This window comes from Protopterus annectens, chromosome 8.part0 (genome assembly GCF_019279795.1).
Source record: "Protopterus annectens isolate FY-2018-M chromosome 8.part0, PAN1.0, whole genome shotgun sequence".
NCBI classification, from domain to species: domain Eukaryota; kingdom Metazoa; phylum Chordata; order Ceratodontiformes; family Protopteridae; genus Protopterus; species Protopterus annectens.
In genome coordinates this window covers 556,318,455-556,346,207 of record NC_056741.1, presented here as the reverse complement: position 1 = coordinate 556,346,207, position 27,753 = coordinate 556,318,455, and the positions used below count along the sequence as shown (strand labels likewise).

The window sequence follows — 27,753 nt, the reverse complement described above, 5'->3', positions numbered from 1 at the left end:
GTGCAAGTTTATCTTACTGTGATCAGTGTGCTTTTTACATGTGCGGCAGCTGAAACTGTTAAGCATCCCAAAAATACGATCATTCCCCTTCTGATCCTGTAAAAGACCTGAAAATAAGCTGTTTAAATTTCACCATAAAATAAATAAATGGACATAATGGAGCATTCACATTAAGCTGCATCATTTCTAAGGACTCCTCCAACAAAAAGGGCATACAAGCTGCTTTAATTTTTAATTAAAATCCAGCATTATAACTTGCACAAATACACAAAACACAAATGAAGCAAATGCTAAAAGGTTACTTTTTTTTTTTTTTACAAACGTTCCAAACCTGCATCGCTAGTTGACAAAGAGGGTAGGGAGTGAGTGCCCCCTTGTTTATGTACCACATGACAGTAGTACTGTCTGTTTTAACAAGCAGGACCCCAGGTTTCCACTCTTTTAAAGATACTAAGCCCTTTTGCACTGCCGTTTCTTTCCAATTTGGGTGTTGTGTCTGAACTGATTTTTTTAAAGTTTGGCCCTGAGGGATGAACCAGAAGGGGAGGTCTAGGTTCTGGGCACATGCCTGCATCCACCACTGAAACTCCTCCTTGAGGCAAGGGATCAGATGAATTTCTGTTTTCAGGGACTGCGACTGCTGACACCAGACTTTTAAGGTACCACTGGAGCTTCCTAATATGTAGCCTGGCCAGAGGGCGCATGAGGATACAAGATACCATGTAGCCTAATGCTCTGTGGAATTCTCTGGATGAGAGGCATTGTCTCTGCATAATGTTTTGTAAGTATTGAGTCAGGAAAGAGACCTTTTCTGTAAGGAGGAATGCCTTTTGAAGGGAGGAAACCTGAAGAGCCCCAGGAAAACTATCCTGATGGATGGGTCTGTGCTGGATATGCAAAGATTTATGGTGAACCCCAAGAGGTGAGAAGCCATATCCCAGAGAAGCTTTGACCAACTTGTGGCTTGAATGAGGCGGTCAGCCAGACAGGGATAAATCTGGATCCCTCTTGTTCTACAGAAGGAGATCACAGGAGCTAAACAACTTTGCGAAGTCCATGGGAGAAGTAGACAAGCCAAAGGGCATCGCAGAGAACTGAAAATGACTACGTGACTGGTGCCTGCTCTGAAACGAAGAAAACTTCTGCAAGATCCCTCTACAGGAATGTGCAAGTAAGCATCTTTTAGGTCTAAAATGACTATTAAAGCCTGAGGGGCTATCATGGGAAGACGTGTTTGAAGAGTCAACATTTTGAATTTTGGCACCAGCAGGGACTGATTGAGGGTGGTCAGGTCTAGAATAGGGCACCAAGAGCCTTCCTTTCTGGGAACCAGATGAGCCTGGAATACAACCCCTTCCTTATTTGATGTTCTGGTACTGGTTCCACTGAGCCCTGTGAACATAGTCTGTGAATCTAAGAAAGGGCCTCTGCTCTTTGATTTTGTGGAACATTCGGGAACTCGAACATCTTAATGGCTCTTTGAAAGTGAGCCTGTAACTGTGAGAACTTTCAGAACCCACTCTGAAATAGTGAGGGGACCAATTTTCTCTGAACAGGGATTGCCTTCCTCCTTATCTTTTCTGGGGGGGTGAAGGGGAAAGGAAGAGTCACTTGCTGCTCTCTGCCTGGGCCCTGCGGCCCAGAACTCCCCTGCCTGGGGGTTCCTGAGGACCGCTATTTAGACCTTTGTGCCTGAATACTGCCTTTCAGGCCTTTCCCTCCGGGGTTTCCTCTGGCCATTTTATGACTGTGTGGGAAAGGACCAGTGTTTAGTGGGAACATTCCTACTAAACACAGAAGGCTGAACTTGGAGGAAGTCCTTGACAGTTTGCATAGATTTGGCTTTATCTTCCATATTTTTATTTTTAGCACAGCCTCCATCTTTGGCCTAAAAAGGGATGTCCTTATTCAGAAGTGCCTCTAGAAGTTTGGATTTGACATGGTCTGGAAGGGTCTGTTTCCTAAGCCAAGCATTCCTTCTAATGACAGAACCAGACACAGCAGCTCGGCTAGAGGCCTCCATAGCATCACAGCCACAGTGTAATGAGTGTCTAGCCTCCTGGGGGCTGGAATGGCAAAGGTCCAACAATTCTTTGGAAATGTTCTTGTCCTCCAGGGAGAACAGCTTTTGTTTCATTTTTTTCAAAATACTTTGTTGGCATTTTATCATAGGAAACTGGTAGTTAAGGGGCCTCATGGCTAGGGTAGCAGAAATGTACACTTTTTTTTTTTTTTTAACCAAACCTATTCAAGGGTCTTGCTTTCTTTGTCAGCAGGTAAAGGTTTCTTTGAAGAGCTGCCTTGGGACTTGGGGTGACAACCTCTGGGTCAGCAGAGGGGTTTTGGAAGAGAGATTTGGGTTCAGCACCCTGTAAAACCTGTCTGGTTTTCAAGGGTCTGGGGACAGAGAATCTGGATTCAGGGAGGAGTCCATAAAAACATCCTCTACCACCTCCACTACAGGAGGAATAGCCAAAGGTTTGTGTTTTGGGAGGTCAAGGAACTCTCTAACACTCTTTTTAGACTGTGGATATTCCTGTGCCTCCTACTGGAAATGCTCCCTCATGGCATGAAGTGTTTCCCCAAAAGTTATGTCTTCAGGAGGTGAAGCTGAAGGCAGAATTTTCTTAAAAAAACAAACCTTCAAAAGAAGCAAGGAAGGGTTCCTCCTCAAAGGCAGACCCTTGATGATCAGAATCCTCATTTGAATCAAGCGGTTTAGAGAAAACTTCAGGGGTAGGATCCCTCTTTCCTTTTCTCTGGGGAAGACTCCAAAGGAGGTTGCCTAGCTCTGACCAAGGAGATAAGGTCTTCAGCTAACCTGACCAGGTCTTGCTGATAACCTACTGCATGGTAGTCGTTATGCCTAGGCATAGGGTCTGATGAAGAACCCTTTTTAGGAGTAGCTTTGGCCTAGGTACATCCTCAACCCTGATGCCAGACTGTCAGGCAAAACCGATGCAGGCCGACACTTCAAACGAATGTTGCTGGTATAAGATAGCTTGTCAGAAGCGGAGGTCTGCTGAGCGACTCCAGATCCAACCGATGAACCGAAAGCCAAGGCCTGTGCAGAAGTTGTGGGACCCGACTGCATGTCAGACTCTGAACAAGTCTTGACAGAGGCCTGGCCGCCAACTCCATCACAGAAGGGGGATGCGAAAGAGCCTCGCTTTCCTCAGCGATAATGAGCCTTGGCGACTGGCAGATGGTGAACGGTTGTCGTCAGAGGCCCTAAGTTTGGGTCTTTTTTCTTTGCCCTTCCTACACTTAGGCTGCTTATTCTCGGACAACCAGAGGACATCATCGAATGTTGCAAAGAAAATGGCAGACTAAGACACCTAGCTAAGATTTCAGCCCTACGCCCGACAGTCCTAGAATTGAAACAGGCGGAAAAACAGCAACTAGGGACGTCGTGATCTGGGCCTAGACAGGTGACACTCAACGTATGAAAGTCTCAGTATAGGATTTACATACCACAACGGAGACGATTGTTACCCTTACCTGACATGAGTTAAAGCAAGAAAACTCCCCAAAAGGGTACTTAGAAGACTTCCTCTGGTGTGGACTAACTGAGGGCACTGAAACACTGCTTCAATGGTAAGAAAAGACTGACGTCATGGGGTTGGCTGGCTCCCTTTAATACCCAAGCATACTGACATCAGTGTAGGAAGTCAGCCAGCCTTGGGAGGGAGATTTCTACTTTGGTAGTCGAGCCGGTCAAGGGCTTCCACAGCAGGAAATCCCACAAGTCAGGACTGCAACACTGAGACACGAAAAACATTAAGCTGTTCAAATTTTACTGTAACAAAAAAATGGACATAATGCAGCTTTCATTAAGTTGCATAATTTCTAAGGTCTCCCTCAGCAAAAAAAATCACACGGCCTGCTTTAATTTTTAATTAAAATTTAGCATTATAGCTTGTACAAATGCACAAAACACAAATGAAGCAAACGCTCAGAAGTTGTTTCTTAAAGAAGTCTCCAGAACAGTTAAGTGAACTGCAAGTCAAACAAAAAATGTGCAGCATACATGGAATATGAGACTGTTGCTGGACAGGGTGAAATGAGCATCTCCCACACAGTAGTGCTCTTTAATCAGGGAAATGGATTTTATAGCTATTATACAACATATGCTTTTTTGCACAAAACAGATTTTTTTTTTATCACTGAACAAAAGGCTTTATAAAGATGTTGCAAGGCTAAGTAGCAGTCAAACCACTACTCTACCAAGAAGGACAGCTTACCTTTAGTACTGTTACAAGGAGGTGCCCCTTGTCAAATTGAGACAGCAAGTTAGTGGAAGTCTGTACCAGCTTTCAACTCGCTAGTGTTGAAATCTGCTACTGTCACAAGACCACTACTTTAGCATTTAATAAACTACTTTATGACCAGAAAAAGAGAGACCTAAAGCAGTAACAGTGCCATCAGAAAAGATGTACTATAACGGTACAACTTCCTTTTGGAGAACTGCGTGCTTCACACAACAGGCAAGCATGTATTCTTCACATAACCCCTGAACAATATTACCAAATCAATAGTTACAATCAGCAAACAAAGGAAGTAAACTGGCCCTACAGCTCTCAAAATTTCAAGTCCCTCATGTTCTGTGTACTATACAAGTCCATCATGACTTGACAGCCAAGAGTCGGACTTTGTTATTCCATGTTTTGCTTTGATGGTCATCTGACACATTAAATTTGAAGTAAGTTTATGCATTCTTTACTCCATTTTATACCAGCATCAACTAAATGTCACACACGATGCACTTAGCTTTGTAGTACTTATGGTGGATACAACTTAACTCCTTCTACAGCCACCTAAAAATTACAAACCAAACAGGGCTGATAATACAGAGAACAGTAACTGCAGACCACTTTTTGCTGAACTCATACAGACTGCAATCCATTAAGAAAACAAAAACCACAAAAACTTTTGTAGTAACCCAAACAGCTACAGTTCATTTTCTTCTGGAGCCTGCACTCCTAAAGATTATGGGTTTGAAAGCTTTAAGAATCAAATATAAAAATGATAGTAAAAATGGTTTCCTGGACTACCTCCCAACCCAGTGCTCCCCTTATGGTCTCTGAGCTTTCCTGTCCAAATGTTCTGTGTTGGAAGTTGACATCAATGTTGGTCACGTCCAAAAGAGTTACCTTTTCCGTAACAGAAACAACAGAGGTCTGAATGATTTTAGTGAATTCTGTTCCATCCCAGCCCTATCATACAGTAAGTTTATCTTATGTTGCTCATCATAGGAGGTTACCCCGCCAACTTGCTAGTTACAAGCGAGGATTTCCTCTGTGGTAGGTCTTGTGGTGTTGGGATGTGATCCCCTGTTACAAGATTCTTGTCTTGTCCTGCAGCTGGTAGTTGTTTGTTCTTGATATTTGCTTTGGCCATATTGTAATCACCAGAATCAAAGTACTTTTGCTGAAAAAAGAACACAAGTATTTAGTCTGCTGCACAGTGAAATTAAGACAATGTAGTATGGTAATTCAGTACTTAAACATGGCCATTTGACAAAATGTTAAGAATGCAAATGTAAGAATTCTTAACTTCCAAAGGTAAAGAAAGATGTTAACCTGAAGTGCAAAAACAGACTTAACTGCACTGGTTCTTAAAATGAATCACATTTCTGGTTCTTAGAGAAAGCTGATTAGATTACATAAAAATAAAATATAAAATACACAAGAAAAGCACCACTATTTAATAACTTACCATAAAAGTGATGTTTGAGTAACTCACTGCTGTAGTAGCTTGTGCTGGAACTTCACCTGCAAAAGGACTAATGTCTGTACCAACTTCCAGAGCACAGCACCCTTTCCTATGTAGCTGTGGCAGACGTCCATTCTTCTTAGACTTCAGGATGTTTCCAATATAAGACTGGCATCCTTCCACATCATTTTAGAGCTTTCTTATCTAGAAAACTAAAGGGCATTTAACTTGAAAGTTAAGGAAGAAGACTCCAGGCCGTTGAGGGGAAGGGTAACATAAAAACAGCTCCTCCAAATCTACTCTGATCTGAGCAGACCTTAGGACCTTCAAGACAAGGGGAATAGTGGGTAGCACAAGGACAAGTTACCCCATCCCAGCACAGATGCCCAAAAACAGAACAAGGGAATGCCTTGGGTATGGGAGTACTGAAACAGTAATCTACTGTAATATCTATTATCATAAGCTCAGAACACAACCGCACTTTGTTATTTAGATCACTACTGGAAAATTTCTAATTAATGAGACAAAGGAAGGCTAAGCTGCAATAACCTGTTCAATGGTTTGAGCAAATCAAGCTTTTTTTCATAGAAGATGTTCAGTTTTGCAGCGTTAGGAAAAAGTAAATGACAGAGGCAGGGGTGTAAGCTAGGATTTTCAAATTTGTACTCACAGCTCTCAAACTCCCCCTCCCCAGCCAAGCTACGGCCATTCTCGTAATTCACGGTTCGCTCTTTTAGTGTCGATGAAGAGGCATTCGCTGTAATGCCTCTTCAGTAATATAATATAAATTCACTCAAACTCGGTTCCTTGAATTGAAAATTAACCTGAAATGTCAGTTCTTTGAAAAATGCAGCATGGTAGTTGGGGTAGAGAATTTATGCTTTTGTTTTCTGTAACTAAGGTACAGGTTTTGAGCTTGAGTAAATTACTAACCACCTGCTACCCCTAACTAGGATGTTTCATTCACACACACACACCCCTACCTACCTCTTAGTGCAAGAAATATGGACAAAGCCTAAAATAAACAGGGGCATATATTAAATAATGCTCTTGTGAATTTAGAAAGTTGCTAGAATAACAGGATTTGTGCTAGTATGAGAAAGTTGCTAGAATAACAGGATTTGTGCTAGTATGAATTTTTCTAAAGGACATGAAGTCTGAAACTCAAATGTCTGTCATTATTTAGCAACTTCAGCCTTCAAATGATTTTCTAGAAAAATCACAAAATTTATGAGGAACAGACAAAAAATATGGGGCAAAAATCTGGACATTCTGCAAAATTTGGACAGTTGAGAGGTATGCTACCTACCTACCTACCTACCACACACACGCACCGCACACACACACACACCTCTCAACCTCTTAGAGCAAAAAACTCATAAATAAAACTGAGGCAAAGGCCCAAAAATAAGGACATTTTTTTTTTTAAATATTGCTCTTATAAACTTAGAAAGATAATAGAATAGTAGTTGGTCTTGCATTAGTACAAATTTTCTGAAAGGTATGAAATCTGAAACTCAAATGTCTGCCATTATTTTCTAACTTCAGTCTTTAACAATTTGCCTCTAATTTGCCAGAAAAACGCAATTTTATGAAAAACGGACCAAAAATGTGATGCAAAAATATAAAATTGCCAGACAATACAGCTGGGAACCTGTCAAAGGGACACCATTTTAATATGAGCACAGTTAACTTAGAGCAGCTGACAAAATTAGAGAATCTACATGCATTTCTGAAATAAAAGTAATGTATAACTCTGATCATTACAGTTATTTATAAAAGTAAAGTAAACCCTCCACGTTTTCTTCCAAAACTGCTATTTTGCGGAGAGATTATTAGGGGGAGAGCAACATTTTGAGCCAAAATTGGGGACAGTTGAGAGGTTTGGATATTCCTAATTCTATAAAATGATTTATTTGCACATACCTCTCAACCTCTTAATGCAGGAAATATGGACAAGGACAAATATATTGGGGGAACATACAAACAGTACTAAAAATTGACCTTGTATAAACTTAAGACAGTTGCTACAATATCAGGTCTTGCTTTAGCATGCATTTTTCTGAAGATTATGACGTTTGAAACTTAACGTCGGTCATTATTTAGTGACTTCATTCCTAAATGATTTGCCAGAAAAAGTTTTATTTTGCATTTTACAGCACGAACACCAATAAATATCTGCTAAACAAAGCAATGCAGTCTCACAATGAAACTAGACTTAGCATTAAAACTTATCTGCCCTTGAAACTCACATTCATTGAAACAGCATTAAAACCCACATTCAAAGAAAATACATTTTGCCAGTGGTAGATAAAGATTAACTTTGGGCTGTTTTCAAATCATAGGCCCCTTGCACATGAAACATACACATGCTCTTTGATACACCTTCCATCATAAAAGTCTACTCAAACTTCTGCAGTCCACCAGTATCAGTAAATATGCACAATTTCTGAACTTGTAAAAGCCATCTACATAATTCCACATTAGAGAAATCTGTAACTAATGAAGAGGCTACTGCTAGCAAACAACTTTATATTTTACAGTTTCATCTACAAATAATGTGCCTGTTGCCCTTGAGGAATAAATTGCCTATGTTGCATTAAAAACAATGATACGCTAGTAATATTGCAATAGGGAATGGATGGCAAACTGATAACAGGTTCATAGTTACTGCTAGATATCTTCGCCAAAACAGACTACAGCATCCACCCCCCTTTACAACACAGTACAGTATCAGCAATGCATCTACCTACTGTGGGAGAACCCACAGCCTTCTGCATCAAAAGCAAGTACACTACCTGTTGTGCTATTAACAGTTGAAGCAGACTCTGCATAAGCAGCACTAAACTTACGTTCCCTTGCAGCTAGCTCTCAGCTCCTTGTAAAATGTTGACACTCAGCTGTATCTCTGAACTTTGCAGCACAAGAAATCTGGAAAAAGCCAACATTTATTGGGGGGGGGACAAAAAACAGGGACACATTGTAAACATTGCTTGTATAATTTTGAAAAGTTGCAAGAATAAATTCTGTGTTATCACCATGCATGTCTTGAACCCAGAACTTCTCACTTCACACCTTAGCACAAAAAACCTGGACAAACATCAAAAACAATAATGGGAGAAATACTTCAGTTCTCAACATAGCTCACAACCATTCACACCTTAGCACAAAAAACCTGGACAAACATCAAAATCTGAACAAAGTTCAGAAATGGTGGTGGTTAGGGAGACTTTAGGCTGTTCTTACCCTGAAGCAAAGGTACAGGGTTTGAGCCTGAACACCTATAGCCAGCAGGTGTATTATGTGGGGGCGTTTTCACTCTCTCACACACACACACACACACACACACACACACACACACACACACACACACACACGCACACACACACACCTACCTTTGTTTCCCTTCCGATAATCCATTTGCGATTGTTTCCCGCTGGCGAATCCATTGCTTGCCTTCCAAGTTTGTTTCCTGCTCTCAGCCAGCCAGCTGGACATGATGTAAGCTCACTTCCGACTGGCTGGTATGCTCCTTATAGGAGCCAACACCCTTTAAATATGTACATTTTTTTTCTCAAAAAAGCTACCCCCCTTCTAAAAAAGTTGTACTGAAATCAGTACAGTGCGTATGCCTCCTGACATCCCTGGACAGAGGACCATTTAACTGTTTCTTAGATAGACTGAGTAGTCACTCCCTTGAAGAAGGGCACTGTAGTAAAAAAATAGTTGTGTAAAATCATACCATAACCATAGATGCCCTTCTCTTCTACGCTGCAGTATTCTTTACATGTAGGGAAGTCCTCTGCCAAACGACCAGACGTCTGGCCAGTACACATCAGCTTTTAGCTACTGCAAGTACGTTGGACATCACGTGTATGTAATGGCAATGTCAGCTATAAAAGGACATCCACACATACAAATCCTCAGAAATGAAATGCCCCAGAAGAAACACCAGAGCGAAGGAAAAATAAAAATCCATCCAAGGAAGGAACAAGATGTAGGGTGGAAGGCAGGAGGGACAGAATACTGCAACATAGAAGAGAAGGACATCTATGGTTACGGTAAGATTTTACACAACTATTCTATGTTCTTCTATTCAATGCTGCAGTATTCTTTACATGTGGGAGAATACCAAAGCTTAGTAGGAACACTGGGTGAAGGAAGGAGCAGAGGAACTTTGAACTGAAGAGTTTTCATAGAGAATGGCTCTAGCAAAACCTGCTCTTGATCCAGAAATTATGTCCAACTTTTAATGTTTGGTGAAAATGTGCAGAAGCCCATGTAGCAGCCTCCAGAAAAGAATCAGTATCCAGACTTTAAAAGAATGCCCCTGAGGAAGCAGCAGATCTAGTGGAATGAGCCCTAAAAGGCGCAGCAAGAGACTTGGCAAGGACATCATAAAAAAACAAGATAGCCTTGAAGATCTAAGAAGAAATTGTCTGTTTAGAGACAGGCAAACCCAGAGTCCTAGGATGGAAAGAAATAGAGCTGATAGGATTTCCGACAGCTTTAGTCTTATCCAAGTAGAATCAAAGTCGTCTATGTACAACCAAGATAAGCAAGATCCTTTCACTAGAGGACTGAGGAGAAGGGAAGAATGTGGGCAACTGAATAGATTAAGAGACACCTCATTCACCACCTTAGGCATAAAAGATGGACTGGTATGCATCGAAACTCTATCCTTGTAGAAAACCAAGAAAGGTGGCGAAGCCATCAAAGCCTGAATCTTTGAAACTCTCCTGGCAGATGTCAAGGCTTACAAAAGCACCGTCTTCCACATACAAAACTTTAAAGAAGCTAAAGCTGCAGGTTCAAAAGGAGCCACAGTAAGCTTCTCTAAAACATAGTTCAATTCCCAAGGAGGTGGAACTGTTTTCCTGGGAGGTTTAAGATGTAGGATGCCTTTAAGAAAAAAATGGATCTCCAATCAGGATGCTAAAGGTAAAGGTGGAGACCGTGGCAGAAAAGCAAAAATAGCTGACAAGTGAACTTTTACTGATGAGTAAGACAAGCCACTGTTACGTAATTCACACAAGAAAGAAACAATTACTGGAATACCCACGGAAAATGGATCCAGATTTTTTGAAACACACCAGATGGAAAATCTCTTCCATTTGGATAAGTAAGATTTTCTAATATTGGGTTTCCTGGCCTTCTGCAGAACCCTAAGCAAGTCCTGTGGAAAAAAAGGTGCCTGAAAGGAATCAAAAGTTGATCACCCACAGGGTCAGTTTTAAGGTTGACAAATGTGGGTGAAGCAGAGATCCCTTGTCTTGTGTGACCAGGTCCACTCTCTGAAGTTACTTGTGATGACTGCCCTTGGCTAACTGCAGAAGAGGGAACCAATGCTGTCTTGGCCACAAGGAAGTCACCAGAAATTCTGAATGAGAGGGAAGGTGGGAATGTACAAAGAAACAGCCCCTTCCATGAAAAAGATAGGGCATCCACCTTCTAAAGCCACAGGATGTGGGAGTCTGGCACAAAACAGAGAAAGTTGTCCGTTCAGAGGGGAAGCAAACAGATCCAGAAGAGGGGTACACCACCGGTGGACCAAGTCCAGAAACACATCCCTGTGAAGCATCCATTCATGGGATTGAGTTATGGACCTTCTTCAGGTGTCTGCCACAATGTTTTGAGCAGAAGGATTGTAAATTGCAAGAAGACTCCCACCCCACATAATCTCATCACCTCTCTCCACCTCTGATATCTCTGGCACCTTAATCTCCTATTCTAATATACTGGCTTAGTAGGAACCATTCCACTTGTAAATAACTACTCAAAAATTTATAAGCTTACTTTATCTCAGAAATTGTATCTTAAATGCAATACTTTTACTTGAATATCTGTACTTAGTGCGACCATACATTAATTATAATTCCTGCCTCTGAAATAGTAACTTTTGAATGCTATGTTTTTACTAGTACTTCTGTACTTATTGTAACCAGAACTTTGATTGTGATTTTCTTTGCTTGTTTTTGGAGCTTTTCTCCCCAGGACTCCACTGAAAACGGGTTCTTCTTGGCCCAATGGACTATCCTGGTAAACCAACTGCAAATAAATATATAAATAAAATAAGACTCACCTTGTACTGAATTGCCAATTCCCATGCCATGAAAGCTAACCTACAAAGAAGGCAAGACTTCACCCCCCCCACCCCCCCAGGTTTATATATCAGAGAAAGTACAGCTGTGTACACTTACCATAAATGTAGATGCTCAAGTGTATTAAATGTTGCAGTCATTACATTTGGGTTATCCGCCTGCAGGTAGACCTCAGCTGGCTTGAATATCAAAGTCTTGGATTCTTGCATCGGATGCTGTCTCTTCATGCATGACGTCAGGTCGTCAAGGGTATAAAACATGCAGCCGATGCCATTACATCAGTTTTTCTTGCCCCAAATGTCAGGTGCCGCCCGCAATTATATGTTGGGTTACACCTCCAACAAAAAAAGTACAGTTGTGTACCTACCATAAATGTAGATGTTCGAGTGTATTCACTGTTGCAGTCATCACACTTGGGTTATCCTGCTAGCAGGCAACCCGTAGTCGGTCCGAGTTCCAAAGTCTTGGACCGGCGTCGGTTGCTGTCACCTCTTCCCTGACGTCAGTGCGCCAGGGGTTTAAAAGTTGCAACAGACGCCATTTTCTTCAGTTTTTCTTGCCCCAGATGTCAGGTGCCCCCAGATATGAAGGCTGTAAAGATAAAAATATGCCGAACAACCATGCACATATCACTGAAAACATTTTCTTCTTTTAAAAGCAAATACACCACATAGGTTGTATAGAGTTGAGAAGTACAGAATAGTCCCAGCAAAGAGGGGGATAGTGGGTGGGTAACCAGGACTGCAACAGTGAATACACTCTAACATCTACATTTATGGTAGGTACACAACTGTACTATGTTCATCGTGTTTCACTGTTGCAGTCATTACACTTGGGTAGAATCCTAAAGCTGAGGTAGGGTGGCTGGGTCTAGATTGGATTTGGCGAGGCTAACAAGCCCTGCAGAAAGTACAGTTTTGTACATACCATAAATGTAGATGTTCGAGTGCGCATACAGCTGCAGTCATCACACTTGGGTTATCTGCCACCAGGCGGGTCCTCGGTCGGCCGAATTCCAAAGTCTAGGTCCGGCGTCAGTTGTCGTCGCTTCTTCCCTGACGTCAGTGCGGCAGGGGTATAAAAGAGGCAGCCGACGCCATTTTCTTCAGTTTTTCTTGCCCCAGATGTCAGGTGCCCCCAGAAAGGAAGGCAATACATGATGTTATGCAAACATACATAAGTAGATAAATCAAAACAGCAGTTGCAAGCAAATACACCATATAGGAATACCCCAAACAGGTTGTATGTTAAAGGTGTTTGTCATAAGCTCTGTCCTAAGAGGGGATGGAGGGAGGGTAACCTGGACTGCAGCTGTATGCGCACTCGAACATCTACATTTATGGTAGGTACAAAACTGTACTATGTTCTTCGTGCATACATCTGCAGTCATCACACTTGGGTAGAATCCCAAAGCTAAGTAAGGGTGGCTGGTACTAAGCGGAGTTAGGAGTTAGGAGGGGCTAGAATGCCCTGCAGGACTGCTGTGGCAAAGCCTGATCTAGATTTTGAGTATAGTGGAAGGTGGTAGTGTTTGGTGAAAGTGTGTACTGAACTCCAAGTAGTTGCTTCCAGAATGTCCTTGGTAGGGACCCCCCTGAGGAAAGCTGCTGAGGTAGCTGTAGCCCTGGTGGAGTGTGATCTGATGTATACAGGCACTGATTTTCCATGAAATGAATAACAAAAGCGTATGCAGTGGGCTATCCATTTTGAAATAGTCTGTTTGGAAATAGCCTTTCTTTGAGCACCTGTAGCATAGGACACGAAGAGCTGCTCAGATTTCCTGAATGACTTGGTTCTGTCCAAGTAATAACGAAGTTGCCTGTGAATGTCCAAGAAGTGGAGTAGCCTCTCCCCTTTGTTCTGGGGATTTGGATAAAAGGTAGGTAAATGAATAGTCTGATTCAAAGCCACACTGGATACTACCTTTGGCATGAAGGTAGGGTTGGTTCGTAAGGAAACCCTGTCCTGATGGAAAATGATGAATGGTTGCACAGCCATGAGGGCCTGTAGTTCCGAAACCCTGCGTGCTGAGGTAATAGCTAGAAGCAAAGCTGTTTTCCACGACAAGTATTGTAACTCTGCTGAAGAGGCCGGCTCAAAAGGAGGCAGTGTCAGCTTCTCCAATACGAAGTTCAGGTCCCAAGCTGGTGGTTTTCGTGGGGGTTTTATATTTTTTGCCCCTCTGTGGAACTGCCTTAATAGAGGATGTGAGAATAAAGGAGGATCCGTATTGTATTGTGCTGAAATTGCTGAAGCGTGGATCTTGATGGAAGAGAAGGAAAGGCCACTGTTTAACATCTCGGCTAGGTACTGTAAAATCTGTGGTATATTTATTACCCAAGGATTCTGGCCCTTTGCTTGATTCCAGGAGCAAAATCGTTTCCATTTGGCGGAGTAGGTTTTTCTAGTAGAGGGTCTCCTGGCCTCCAAGATGACATCCTGTACCTCCTTGGAGAGGAGAGCCTGCTGGCAACTTAAAGTATTTTCCATGCAGCTAGTTCTGAGCTGGCTGTGAAGGATCTTGTAGTTGTGCTGTGACAACAGAAGAGGGACTTGAGGTAGGATCCATGGTGGTGAGTGTGACAGGTTCTTTAGGAGAGGATACCAGTGCTGTCGTGGCCAGTCTGGAGCAATGAGAATCATTTTTGGCCTCTCTGCTCTGGTTTTTAATAGGACTTTGGTCAGTAGAGGTAGAGGCGGGAAGGCGTAGACTGTCAATGCTGTCCAACTGAAAGATAGTGCATCCACTTTCCAGGCCTGTGGATGATAGGTCCTTGAGCAGAATTTTTTCAACTGGTAATTGCTGTGGGAGGCAAATAGATCTATGTCTGGCTGTCCCCATGCTTGAGTTATCTTCGAGAAGACTTGAGGATGCAACTTCCATTCGTGAGGGTCTGTCACATTTCTGCTTAAGTTGTCTGCCAGAGTGTTTTCCTTCCCTGGCAGGAATTGTGCCTGTAGTTGAACTTGCCATTCCAATGCTGTGTTCCACAGGGTCATAGCTTGCCTGCATAGGGGGTATGAATGCATCCCTCCCTGTTTGTTTATGTACACAGGACTGTGGTGTTGTCTGTCCTTATCAATAGCTGGCCTGGTTGCAGTAGGTCCTTGAAATTCATAAGAGCATTTTGCACAGCTAGCATCTCCTTTTGGTTGATGTGTAGGTGCATCTGTTTTTGGGACCATTTTCCCTGGATGCACTGGTCTGCCATGTGTGCTCCCCATGCGTAGTCTGAGGCGTCTGTTGTAATGACTTGCCTTGCTTGTGGTATACAGAAAGGGAGACCCGTGTTTCTTTGGCATGCTTGAGCCCACCACAAAAATTCCTTTTGAAGGTATGGAATGAGTGGTAAAATTGTTTCCAAGCTGTGTTTGTGTTGAGACCATAAGTTTTTTAGGTACCATTGTAGTTTCCTCATATGCAGCTTTGCAAATGGTATTAGTAGAATGCAAGATGCCATGAACCCCAGAGCCTGCAGGATTTTCCTTGCAGTTAGCCTGGTTAAAGTTGCCATTTTGTTGAAGTATTGAGACAGTTGCCCTTGTTTGTCTGGCGTGAGGCAAGCCATCTGGGCCGTTGTATTTAAGCTGGCACTCAGGAAAATTATCTGTTGAGAGGGTATTAGCTTTGATTTCTTTTTGTTTATTGTGTACCCCAGGCAATTTAACAGTTTTATTACAAATGCCAGATGTTGCAATAGAATGTCCTTGCTGTCCGCTTGGATCAGGCAGTCGTCCAGATATGGGTAGATTTGTATTCCTCGTTGTCTGCAGAAAGCAATTACTGATGCCAGGCATTTTGTAAACACTCTGGGCGCAGTAAATAAGCCAAAGGGCAATGCACAAAATTGATAATGGGTTGAACCTGCAAGAAATCTGAGGTATCTTCTGCAATCTTGTCTGATAGGGACATGCAGGTATGCCTCCTTGAGGTCCAACGTTACCAACCAAGACTCCTTTGCCCAGCATGGGAAGAAGCTGCTGTAATGTGAGCATCTTGAATTTTGGTACCTCTAGATATGTGTTTAGAATAGATAGGTCTAAGATGGGTCTCCAGTCCTTTCTTGGTACCAGGAATAGTCTTGAATAAAATCCTTGACCTTGTTCTTTTGCAGGTACCTCTTGAATTGCTTTCATATCCATGAGAGCAGAAATTTGTTTTTGTGCCTCTTGCCATTGATTTTGTGGCAGGTTTGGCATGCCCCTCATCTTTGGAAGGGTGAGAAAGTGGAATATGTAGCCTCCGTCTATAATATCCAGAATCCATTTGTCCTTTGTAACAATGTGCCAGTTTTTTGAAAATAAGGTCAGTTTTCCGCCCAAATGTGCTGCCATTATAGCTTTGTTTGGCAGGCAAAGGGGAAAGTCATTGTGTCTGCTTTCTAAATGACTATGTTCTGTCTTCGCCGCCTCTTGGGGCTGGTGATTGCCATTGCCTGGCTCTGTAAGATCCTTGAGGTTGTCCTCTACCCCTTGGGCGTCTGTATCTACCCCTTTGGGGTCTGTCCGTGGCTGGAAAGGACCAATTTTTTGAAGGCCAGTTTCTGCTGAAGCGTGGAGGCTGCACCTGCAAGAAATCTTTAACTGCTTGCATAGATTTAGCTTTTTCCTCCATTTTCTTTTGTACCTCCTCAGCTTTAACACCGAACAGTACATCTTTTTGTAGTGGTGCATCTAATAATTTTGCTTTGACATGATCTGGTAAGGTTTGTTCTTTGAGCGAAGCGTGTCTACGTATGACAGAACCCGTGACTGCTGCTCTGCATGAAGCCTCTAAAGCATCAAAACCACACTGTAAGGTATGCTTCCCCACTTGTTCTGCTCCATGCAACAAATCCTGCAACTCTTTCAAATCAGGTTGTTCTGTTTGTGTCATTTTGCTTTTCAGCTGAGATAGCAAGAACTGCTGGTACTTTAACATATGAAATTGACAGTTTAATGCCCTCATGGTTGAAGTGGCTGATGTATACACCTTTTTCCCCCACCTTTCCAATGCTCTGGAATCTCTCTCTGAAGGTAAAGGGTTTTTAGCAGTAGAGGCCTTAATCCCCTTGGGACCCTGAGAAATAGTTTCTGGGTCAGCAGAAGGGCTTTTATAAAGGAACTGGTGAGAATCAGGAACCCGGTAATATCTGTCTGGTTTAACAGGGGCAGGAGGTAAAGAGTCTGGATTAAGACTGGCTTCTGCATACACATCATCCAAAATATCTAAGACAGGAGGAATAGCCAGGGGCCTATGCTGGGGAAGCAGCACAAATTCCCTGAGCCTTTTCTTGGAATCTGAGTAATCTTGGCCTTCCCAGTGGAAGTGTTCTCTCAATGTATTGTAGGGTTTCCCCAAAAGAGTAGTCCTCAGGGGGGGAGACCGAGGGAATAGACTCCTCAGCATCAGAGTCTTCAAAAGGGGAATAGGCATAATCCAGGTCCTCAGAAAGGCCTGAGGTAATAGATGCCTGATCTGAGGAAGGGTAGTCTTCCTCCATCCTGGGTCTTTTGTCTGAGGGGGGTTGAGAGCCCCTGATGAGTGAAATCAAATCCTCAGCCATTTTAAGCATCTGTTTTTTGGGCATGGGACCTTGAGAGGGGGCTTGAGGACCCTGTTTTTTAATTTTCATTGGAGCTTTAGATTTAGTGTACAATTTAATAGATAAGGTGGTAGGGCCTGAAAACGCCTTCAGAAATGGCAGGCCTTGCTAAACTTTCCGTTTCTCCGCCAAGAGTGGTATCGGTATCTGCAGTGGGAATGGGGACTGAGGAACCTGCGACCTCGGGTACTGAAGTAACCGGTAATAAGGTTTCATCGGTAGTCAGGGGCTGCGTAGGCGCCTCGCTGAGAACCGGTAGTCGGCCTTAGCGTGGTCTCAGTACTCGGTGCAGGCCTCGGGTGTCTGTCCTTATCCTTGCATTTTTTGCCTACAACTGGCGTCTGCATATCCGACGACATACTATAATTAGAAGTTATGTACCTACCATAACGTTCCATGTTAGTTGTCTTCTCTCGCCTTCTTTCTTGCTGGATGGGTTCGGAGCCGATCCTCGGCTCCGACTCGGCACTTGCTAAGCTCGAGAGTCACTTTTACCAGCTCGAGGCAGCCCCATATCCCATGATGCAAGGCGGTAAACACCCAGATCTCGTTTGGTACCTAGAGGGACAACTGCCTAGCATAAAAACTTTCCACTAAGGAAAGAAGAGCAACTAGCCTAAAGGGCTGTAAGGGGAAACCAGATAACTAAAACTAGAACTAACTGGTGCCCAAAATTCTTCCAGAGACAAGGGAGATCAAGGTCTGTCCAGGCAAGGGGGACAGGAGGGAGGGTCGCAAGAAAGAAGGCGAGAGAAGACAACTAACATGGAACGTTATGGTAGGTACATAACTTCTACATGTTAAGTTGTCAATCTCGCCTTCATTCTTGCTGGATGGGACCGCGTCCCTAGCACCTCTATCCTGGGTGGCTCAATGGAACAGATTCTTGAGAACCGTGGAACCAAAACTGGCCCTACTCCTGGAGGCCAAATCCAATTTGTAATGATAAACAAAGGTATGAGGAGTGGCCCAAGTGGCTGCTGCACAAATAGTATCTAAGGGTAGCCTAGCCTGAAAAGCTGTAGAAGTGGCTAGGCCTCTAGTGGAATGTGCCTTTGGTTTTGAGCACAGTTGTTTGCCCCTAAGTTGATAAATGTCAGAAATGGTGGAAGATAGCCATCTAGATAAGGTCACTTTGGAAACAGGGTGGCCTTTCTTATTTTCAGCATAAGAAAGAAAAAGCTGATCAGACTTCCTGAATTGCTTTGTTCTGTCCAAATAATATCTGAGTTGTCGGTGAACATCTAGATAATGCAATTTTTGTTCTGATCTGTTGGAATAATTAGGAAAAAATACAGGGAGATCAATGGATTGGTTTAAATTTGTTTTTGAAGCAACCTTGGGCAAAAAGGATGGATTAGTTCTCAAGGATACTCTGTCCTTGTGGAAGACCAAATATGGGGGACGAACAGAGAGGGCATGAAGTTCTGACACTCTCCTAGCCGAGGTAATAGCGACAAGAAAGAGTGTCTTCCACGAAAGAAACTTTAGTGAACAAGAAGCTGCTGGCTCGAAAGGAGGAAGAATTAAGGATGTCAGCACTAGATTTAGGTCCCATTGTGGAGGAGGAATCCTGACAGGAGGTCTAAGGAGAAAAATTCCTTTCAGAAAAGCTTTACAAAGCTTGTGGGACATAATGTTGTGATCTGCAAATCCGACATGAAAGTTCGAGATTGCAGCCAACTGAACTTTGACCGTGGAAGATGAAGAACCCGAGTGAAAGATTTCCGCTAGAAAATCCAAAACTGCATGAACAGGGGCAGTAAAGGGATCTATGTTCCTCGATTTCGCCCAAAGGGAGAAACGTTTCCACTTGCTAGTGTAAATCCTTCTAGTAGAGGATTTAAGGGAAGCTACTATGATATCTCCTAACGGGGTTAGAGATCATAGGAAGCCTGGCTAAGGAAGGAAGTGGAGCAACCAAGCTGTGAGGTTGAGAGAAGGGATGGACTGATGCAGCTGACCCTATTGGTGTATCAGAAGATCTGGCACTGGGTCCAGATGCCACGGCTGCACCAAAAGATGAAGATGAAGGAACAGAAACCAAATTTGTCGAGGCCAATACGGGGCAATGAGAATCATTTTGGCTCTCAAAACGGTAGCTTTCTGGAGTACCTGTGGTATCAATGGAAAAGGAGGAAAGGCATAAAGAAGTCCCTGGGGCCAATCTTGGGTAACAGCGTCTCTGGGGGGATGGCCCGGAAGTGGGAAGAGAGAGAAGAAGACTGGGCATTTGCTGTTTTGGGGAGTAGCAAAAAGATCGCAACATGGGCGGCCCCACTTCTGAAAAATCTCCTCCACTATAGATTGCTTGAGAGACCACTCGTGAGGCATGAGTATAGCTCTGCTCAATTTGTCCGCTAAAATGTTGGTTTTCCCAGGGATATGCGTTGCTACCAGAAACCGATGAGAGGAGATCGCCCGTTGCCAAAGTCTGACAGCCTCTCGACACAAGGGATAGGACTTGGTTCCGCCCTGCTTGTTGATGTACCATACTACGGACATGCTGTCCCTGTGAACTGCAATCATTCCTAAGGGAAGAAAGTCGTTGAGGGCTTGCAACGTTAAAAGCACTGCTCTCATCTCTGGGACATTTATGTGCAGGTGGTATTCGAACGGTTGCCACGTCCCATGAACAATCCTGCCCTGATAATGACCCCCCCACCCGATCAGGGAGGCGTCCGTAGTGACTGTGGCTACTGGGGCCGGAAAAACAAAGGGTCTGCCCTGATGGACTTGGGGAGAAGAAATCCACCAGGATAGATGGTTTTTGCAAGTTTGTGTCACCAGGATCTGGTGACGCATGGGAAGTTGTTGGTAGGACCATTGTGTGAACAACATCCATTGAAGGAGACGCATGTAAAAATGGGCCAAAGGAAGAAGAGTAATGGCAGCTGCCATGAGGTCCAATACTTTTAGGACCAGTCTGGCTTGCATCTTTTTGCTGGCAAGAATGATCCGCACGTGGTTTTGGATATCTAGAATTCTATGGCTTGTTAGGTTTGCTGACATCCGAGCAGTGTCTAAATTTGCGCCTATAAAGGTAATAGATTGGCAGGGCAATAAGGAGGATTTTTCGTAGTTGACCGAAATTCCTAACTGAGTGCAGAGATTTAGGGTGTAATCTCTGGCTTGGAGAAGTTGATGCCTGATGGTGGCTGAGAGGAGCCAGTCGTCGAGATACGGAAACACCTGGAATCCTTGACGTCTCAGGTGAGCCGTGACCACTGCCATGCATTTGGTGAACACTCTGGGGGCTGTAGTGAGACCAAAGGGCAGGGCTCTGAATTGAAAAGGACTGGACCCCAGCCGAAAGCGGAGAAACCTTCTGGAGCGTCTGTGGATTTTTATGTGATAGTACGCATCCTGAAGGTCTATTGTGCACATCCACTTGTCTTTGTCTAAGAAGGGCAAAATCGACTGAAGTGTGACCATCCAAAATCTTGTCTTTTTCACCGACTTGTTGAGTCAGCTGAGGTCCAATATTGGTCTCCAATCTCCCGTCTTTTTGGGAACCAAAAAGAACCTTGAGTAGATTCCGGGCTCTGAATGGTCTGTTGGAACTGGCTGAATGGCCCTTTTTTGTAGAAGCTTTGATACTTCTAATTTTGCGATTTCCCTTAGACCGGGTGGAACGTCTGGAAGGGAATTTTTGTGAGGGAAGGGACTTTCCTCGAAAGGAATCTTGTAACCCTTGGATATGATCGACTGTACCCATTTGTCTTGCGAAAGGGAAAGCCAGGCTTCTGGGTACAGCGATAATCTTCCCCCGACTGCCTCCAAGGGTGGACAGTCGGGCAACACCTCAGGGATGCTGGAAGGGCTTGTCAGAGAGAGGCTCTCTGCTGCCCTGGTTCTGCGGACCCCCTCTGCCCCTAGGGCGGCGTCTATTGTTATTACCCCCTCTGCCTCTAGGGGTAAACTGACCACGTGTGTCCGGCGTGACTCCCTGAGATTTTCAGAACCACATCTTTCCCCAATTCTGTCCTTTGGGGTAAGGCCTAGAAGGGGTGGAAAAACGGACTCCTACGGCAGAAAGAGTCTTGCCGTCTTGCTCACACCTGGTCAACGTATCCTTCACCTGGGGACTAAACAATGTTGACCCATCGAAGGGAGAGTTTGTGAAGGACGCCTTAAAGGGGTCTGCAAAATTACAGAGCCGCATCCAGGACTGACGTCTGAGAGCCACTCCTGTGCCTGCAGCTCTACTCGCTCCATTTGCTGCATAAGAAATTAGCCGCATGGAGGAGTTGGTTATGGAGTTAAGGATTCCTAGCTGAGAAGCAATCTTCTCCTGAGCCCCTGCAGCTGAAGGATCCTGTACTACTTCACCTAATTCTTTAAGGATGTCCCTTTGAAGTCTGGTGAAGTGACATAAATAATTCAGCGAACGCATGGCAAAGGTCGCTGAGGAAAACATCCGCTTACCATACCTGTCCATGGTCCTAGAATCCTTGTTAGGAGGATGGACTGGTACGGAAGGATCTGCAAGTTCCTTCTTGGTGGCGGCCGCCACCACCATGGCATCAACAGGAACACCTTTTGTAAGAAATTGCTTCTCGGAAGGGGCTGTAATAAATTTCGAAGGCCTCCTGGGAACTGGTTCCACGGAATCAGGAGATGCCCACGCCTTCCGAGCTATCACCTCCATGAGGGGTCAAAAGGCAGAGACACCCAGGAGGTGGAGGGTCGAGATCCAAAAGCTTCTAGGTATACCGACTCATCCTCGGAGGGATTAATGGAGGGCCAGTTTCCCCTCTGTTTTAGGAGTTCTAGGATGTCTGAAAAGGAGACATCCTCAGAGGAGGATCTTGGGGACCCCTCCGACTCATCTAAGTTGGTATCTGAAGTTGTAGACTCAGGGGAGTCTAGGTGCTTCCTCTTACAGGTCCTCTTACGCGGAGGATCATCTGACGGATCAGGAGAATCCTCGGAAGAGGGGGTTCTTCCCAGTGGGGAAACCTGAAGCGATGGATCTCTTGGTCCGGGAGCAAGAGAGTGGGAAGAGACATCTACAGGCACCATAGAGGGAGGAGCTAAGGGGATAGACTGCTGACTGAGCCCGGGGGCCAGCACACTCCTCATCACCTCGAAGGCTCCCCTCCCAGGGAGATCCGAGAGACCCCGCTCCGAAGAAACAGGGGCTCCCGGGCCCACCGAAAAGGAAGGCTCCGAGGCAGATGTCGGAGCTGAGCTTACCAAGGCCGAAGCCCCGAGAGGAAGAGCAGGGTCGGACAAGGGTCCGATGCCACTCACCCCCTCGGAGCAGACCAGGGAAGCCCGACCACCGGATCCCTCCAAGGAAGGCCTCGAGGAGGAGATAAGAGTAGAAGCTGAAGGAGCAGAAAGGGATGGTATCTGCCCCGCAGCTGTAGCAGTGACTATTCCAATAGACTCCGGCTCCGAGCTCTGGAGGAGAGTCGAAGGAGGAATTTGAAGAGGGTGTGGACTAGTAGTCGTCTGTTGAGATGGACTATGAAGCATTTGGGCTAGTGCCTGTGATTTTAACAATCTGCTAACCACTCTCTCCAAATCATGGTCTGAGAGCCTGGAAGACCTAGATGATCGGCTCCGATGGCTCCGCTCCGAAAGAAGAGGAGAGGTCGGAGCCGAAAGTATAGGCTCCAAAGAGGGAGACCTGGACCGCTTCCTCGACGGAACCATCAGAGCCGAAGAAGCCTCGGTTCCAGACGGAGCCGACAACTTATCGGCTCCAAGCCTGGTCAAAGATGTATGAGCTCCGGCCGGAGCTGATACAGGCAAGGAAATAATGGTATCGGAGCCAGCCGGCGCCGATACCGAAGCCTTAGACACATGGTGATCGGAGCAGGTCGGAGCCGACACCAAAGTGGCAGTTAAAGTATCGTCACAGATAGCCATCGGTGCTGAAGATTTAGTCAAAATAAGATCGGCTCCAGCCGGAGCCGATCTCGACTCCAAAGGAGTCGGAGCCAGGGCCGAAGGCTTAGATGCAGAAGCCTTGGCCTTGGAGGTCTTAGAGGGCTGACCCGAAGCAGACTTGGTCAGGGAGCCCTCTGGTTTAAGTAAGCCCCTTAAGATTAGTTTATTTCTCCTTTCCTGCAGGACTCTCTGGCTGAAGGAGTGACAAATAGCACAGGAGTCCTGCAGGTGGAGAGGCCCCAGGCAATAAATACAAGAAGTGTGACCGTCTGTCAGACACATCTTCTGACAGCACTTCTTGAAGCCTGAGACCCTCGGTTCTTTGGACATGGTGAAAGTACACAAACACTCTACTCACACAGTCCCAGACTCAGAATTTTAACTTTAAGGGAGAAAACAAACTCACACACACACCCTGACAGGAAGGGATGGAGGGGAGTAAAAGGCCCGACTAAATTACACTAAGAAAACAATGAACTATGAGTCAAAGACTCTAAAACTATCTAAAAGTGACAGAATACTAATAATCTGTGAGAAAAATATGGAAAGGGGTGAGTAAATTCTGAATAACAAATTACTTACCAAGAGCTGGTAAAAGGAGGACCTCATCAGCAAAGCGGCAAATGAGATCTGGGTATTTACCGCCTTGCATCATGGGATATGGGGCTGCCTCGAGCTGGTAAAAGTGACTCTCGAGCTTAGCAAGTGCCGATCGGCTCCGAACCCATCCAGCAAGAATGAAGGCAAGATTGACAACTTAACATTTAAATGTTTTGCCAAAATAATGAAGGGCGAACTCCGCCCGGCTCTTAATAGGGCGCTTGTTAAATCTAGCACAAAAACGGCAGGCCGAGACGTTGTGTTCTGGCCCTAAACAAGGTATACAATAAGAGTGAAAATCCTTATGCGGTATTTGCTTCCCACAAGAAATGCAATTATTAACTTTGTCTGACATCGGTCTGAGGCAAGAAAAGTTTCCCCAACGGGGTACTTAGCTTTAAAGAAGACTTCGGCTGAAATACTTTCGTAAATCTCAGGAGCTGGCCGACCGGCACTTGCGAAAGTACAGTTTTGTACCTACCATAAATGTAGATGTCCGATAGGTATGCATCTGCAGTCATCACATATGGGTTGTCCTGCCTCAGGCAACCCTTCAGTCAGCCGGATTCCAAAGTCTGGGTCCGGCGTCGGCTGATGTCGCCCTTTCCCCGACGTCACAGCGCCTGGGGTATAAAAGCGTCAGCCGACGCCATCTTCCTCAGTTTTTCTTGCCCCAGATGCCAGGTGCCCTCTAGGAAGGCTAAATTTGGAAAATGCAATAAAAAATCCAAACATTTGCAAAAAAAAAAAAAAATATATATATATATATGTATATATATATATATATATATATATATATATATATATATATATATATAAACAAATACACCATAATAGATCCCCCAGCTAGCTAATAGAGAAGAAAGCACCCTAGGAATACCACAGAGGGGAAGGAGGGAGGGTAAACCTGACTGCAGATACATACCTATCAGACATCTACATTTATGGTAGGTACAAAACTGTACTATGTCCTTCAAGGATGCATCTGCAGTCATCACATATGGGTAGAATACCATAGCCAATCTGGGGGTGGAGGTACTAGGAAAAGGATGGTGTAGCTAAGATACCCTGCAGGACAGCCGAAGCAAAGCCTGCTCTGGATCTGGAATATAAAGGTAAATTGTAATGCTTGGCAAATGTATGCACGGAGCTCCATGTGGCAGCTTCTAAAATGTCTTTTGTAGCCACCCCTCTTAAGGCTGTGGAGGTGGCTGTGGCTCTCGTAGAATGAGGTCTAATGTTAGCTGGTACAGTCTTTCCATGAAATGAGTAACAAAAGCGGATGCAATTTCCTATCCATTTTGAAATTGTCTGTTTGGAAATTGCTTTTCCTTGAGTACCAGCAGCATATGCTACCAGCAGCTGGTCAGTTTTCCTGAAACTTTTTGTTCTATCCAAGTAGTAGCGCAACTGTCTGTGAATGTCCAGGGTGTGCAGCAGTTTCTCCCCTTTGTTTTGAGGATTTGGGAAGAAGGTAGGCAAGTGAATGGCTTGATTCAATGAAACCCTGGATACCACCTTTGGCATAAAAGTAGGATTAGTTCTTAATGAAACTCTGTCCTGGTGAAAAATAATAAATGGCTGAACTGCCATCAGGGCCTGCAATTCCGAAACCCTTCTTGCTGAGGTTATTGCCAGAAGAAAAGCAGTCTTCCATGAAAGGTACTGTAGATCTGCAGATGCTGCTGGTTCAAATGGAGGCAGTGTTAGTTTTTCCAACACGTAGTTAAGGTCCCAAGCAGGTAGAGGTGGTTTCCTAGGAGGTTTGATGTTTTTAATTCCTCTTAGAAACTGTCTTAGGAGAGGATGAGAAAAGACAGGTGGATCAGTATTGTACTCTGCTGAAATTGCTGAAGCATGAATCTTAATAGAAGAGTAAGACAGCCCATTGTGGAACATTTCTGCCAAATATTCCAGGATATGTGCCATGTTCATCATTGTCACATCTAGGCCCTTTGTGGTGTTCCAGATGAGAAACCTTTTCCATTTTGCTGAATATGCCTTCCTTGTGGAAGGGTGGCGAGCTTCCATAATAATATTCTTCACTCTCTGGGATAGCTTATCCTGAGGAGGAGTCAAGGTATTCTCCACGCTGTTAGTTGCAATGTTTTCAGGTTGGAATGTAGAGTTTTGCATCTGTGCTGTGTCAGTAGAAGTGGCCATAGAGGTAGGGGCCATGGTTTCGTACGGGACATGCTCCTTAGCAGTGGGTACCAGTGCTGTCTTGGCCAGTCCGGAGCCATCAGGATCACATTTGGCTGCTCTGCCCTGATCTTCAGTAACACCTTGGTCATTAATGGAATAGGAGGAAATGCATACACTGTCAGATTTCTCCAGCTGAAAGAGTCCACTTTCCACGCTTGTGGGTGGTATGTCCTTGAGCAGAATTTCTTCAGTTGATGATTGTGGGGGGGATGCAAATAGATCTATGTCCGGGCTCCCCCAGGATTGTGTTATCTGTCGGAAAATGTCTGGGTGCAGCATCCATTCATGTGCATCCATGATATTTCTGCTTAAGCTGTCCGCCAGTGTATTGTCCTTCCCTGGCACAAACTGAGCTTGTAGCTGTATATTGAGTTTCAAGGAAAGATCCCATAGGTTCATTGCCAGTCTGCAAAGAGGGTAAGAATGGGTACCTCCTTGCTTGTTTATGTACTACATAACTGTGGTGTTGTCTGTCCTTATTAGTAGATGGCCTTGATGCAGAAAAATTTTGAAGGCCTCGATTGCATGTATCACTGCTAGCATTTCTTTTTGATTTATGTGCATGCGTAGCTCCTTTCGTGACCACTGTCCTTGGATACCTCTGCCCTCCATGTGTGCTCCCCAGCCAAGGTCTGAAGTGTCTGTTGTAATGGTTTGGGAGGTTTTTGGTTTTGTGAAGGGCAACCCTCTGTTGGACTGGCTGGCCTGAGCCCACCACAGAAATTCCTTGTGAAGGCATGGAATGAGTGGGATTAACGCTTTCAAACTGTGACTGTGCTGAGTCCATAAACTCCTTAGGTACCACTGCAGCTTTCTCATATGTAGCCTTGCTTGTGGAATCAAAAGAATACAGGATGCCATGTAACCCAGGGCCTGCAGAATTTTCCTTGCAGTCAGGTGGGTTTGTCTTGTCAGATTCTTGAAGTAATCCGGTAGCTGACTGTTTTTCTTCTGTGAGATAAGCCATTTGGGTGGTTGTATCTAGATCCGCACCCAGAAAGGTTATTCTTTGGGATGGAACAAGTCTTGATTTGTGCATGTTGACTGTATATCCCAAGGCCTGTAGAAGATTGATGGCATAATTTAAGTCCTTTATCAAAGTTTGTTGGCTGTCCGCTTGTATAAGGCAGTCATCCAGATATGGGTAGATTTGAATCCCCTGGAGTCTGCAGTGTGCTATTACTGATGCCAGGCATTTCGTGTGCTGAGAATTGATAATGCTCTGACCCTGCAAGAAATCTGAGGTATCTTCTGCAACTTTGTCTGATAGGGACATGCAGGTATGCTTCCTTGAGGTCTACAGTAACCAGCCAAGACCCCTTGCCCAGCATGGAGTTGCTGTAGAGTCAGCATTTTGAATTTTGGCACAATGAGATAAGTATTCAGTGCGGACAAGTCGAGAATTGGTCTCCATTGATGCTCTTTTCTTGGAACAAGGAATAGCCTGGAGTAAAATCCTTGGCCTTGTTCTGAAATAGGAACTTTTTCTATGGCTTTCATTTGTAATAAGTTTGAGATTTGTTTCAAAGCCTCTGCCCTTTGATTTGGTGGCAGACCTGGCATGCCTTTTCTTTTTGGCAATGTGTGGAAATGGAACCTGTATCCGTTGTCTATTATTTGTAGTGTCCATTTGTCTCTTGTAATGT

At 44.4% G+C, this 27,753-nt stretch overlaps 1 protein-coding gene across 2 annotated transcripts in view; it reads right to left on the bottom strand.

Moving 5' to 3' along the window:
* Window positions 1–206: 206 nt before the first annotated feature.
* ENSA (endosulfine alpha) overlaps window positions 207–27,753 on the bottom strand; it is a 494,566-nt gene continuing 467,019 nt past the window's right edge. For both annotated transcript variants that reach the window (XM_044080058.1, XM_044080059.1), the window contains exon 3: window positions 207–5,430. In XM_044080058.1, the coding sequence (XP_043935993.1) occupies window positions 5,260–5,430 (171 nt within the window). In that variant the 3' untranslated portion in view covers window positions 207–5,259. The remainder of the gene's footprint in view (window positions 5,431–27,753) is intronic.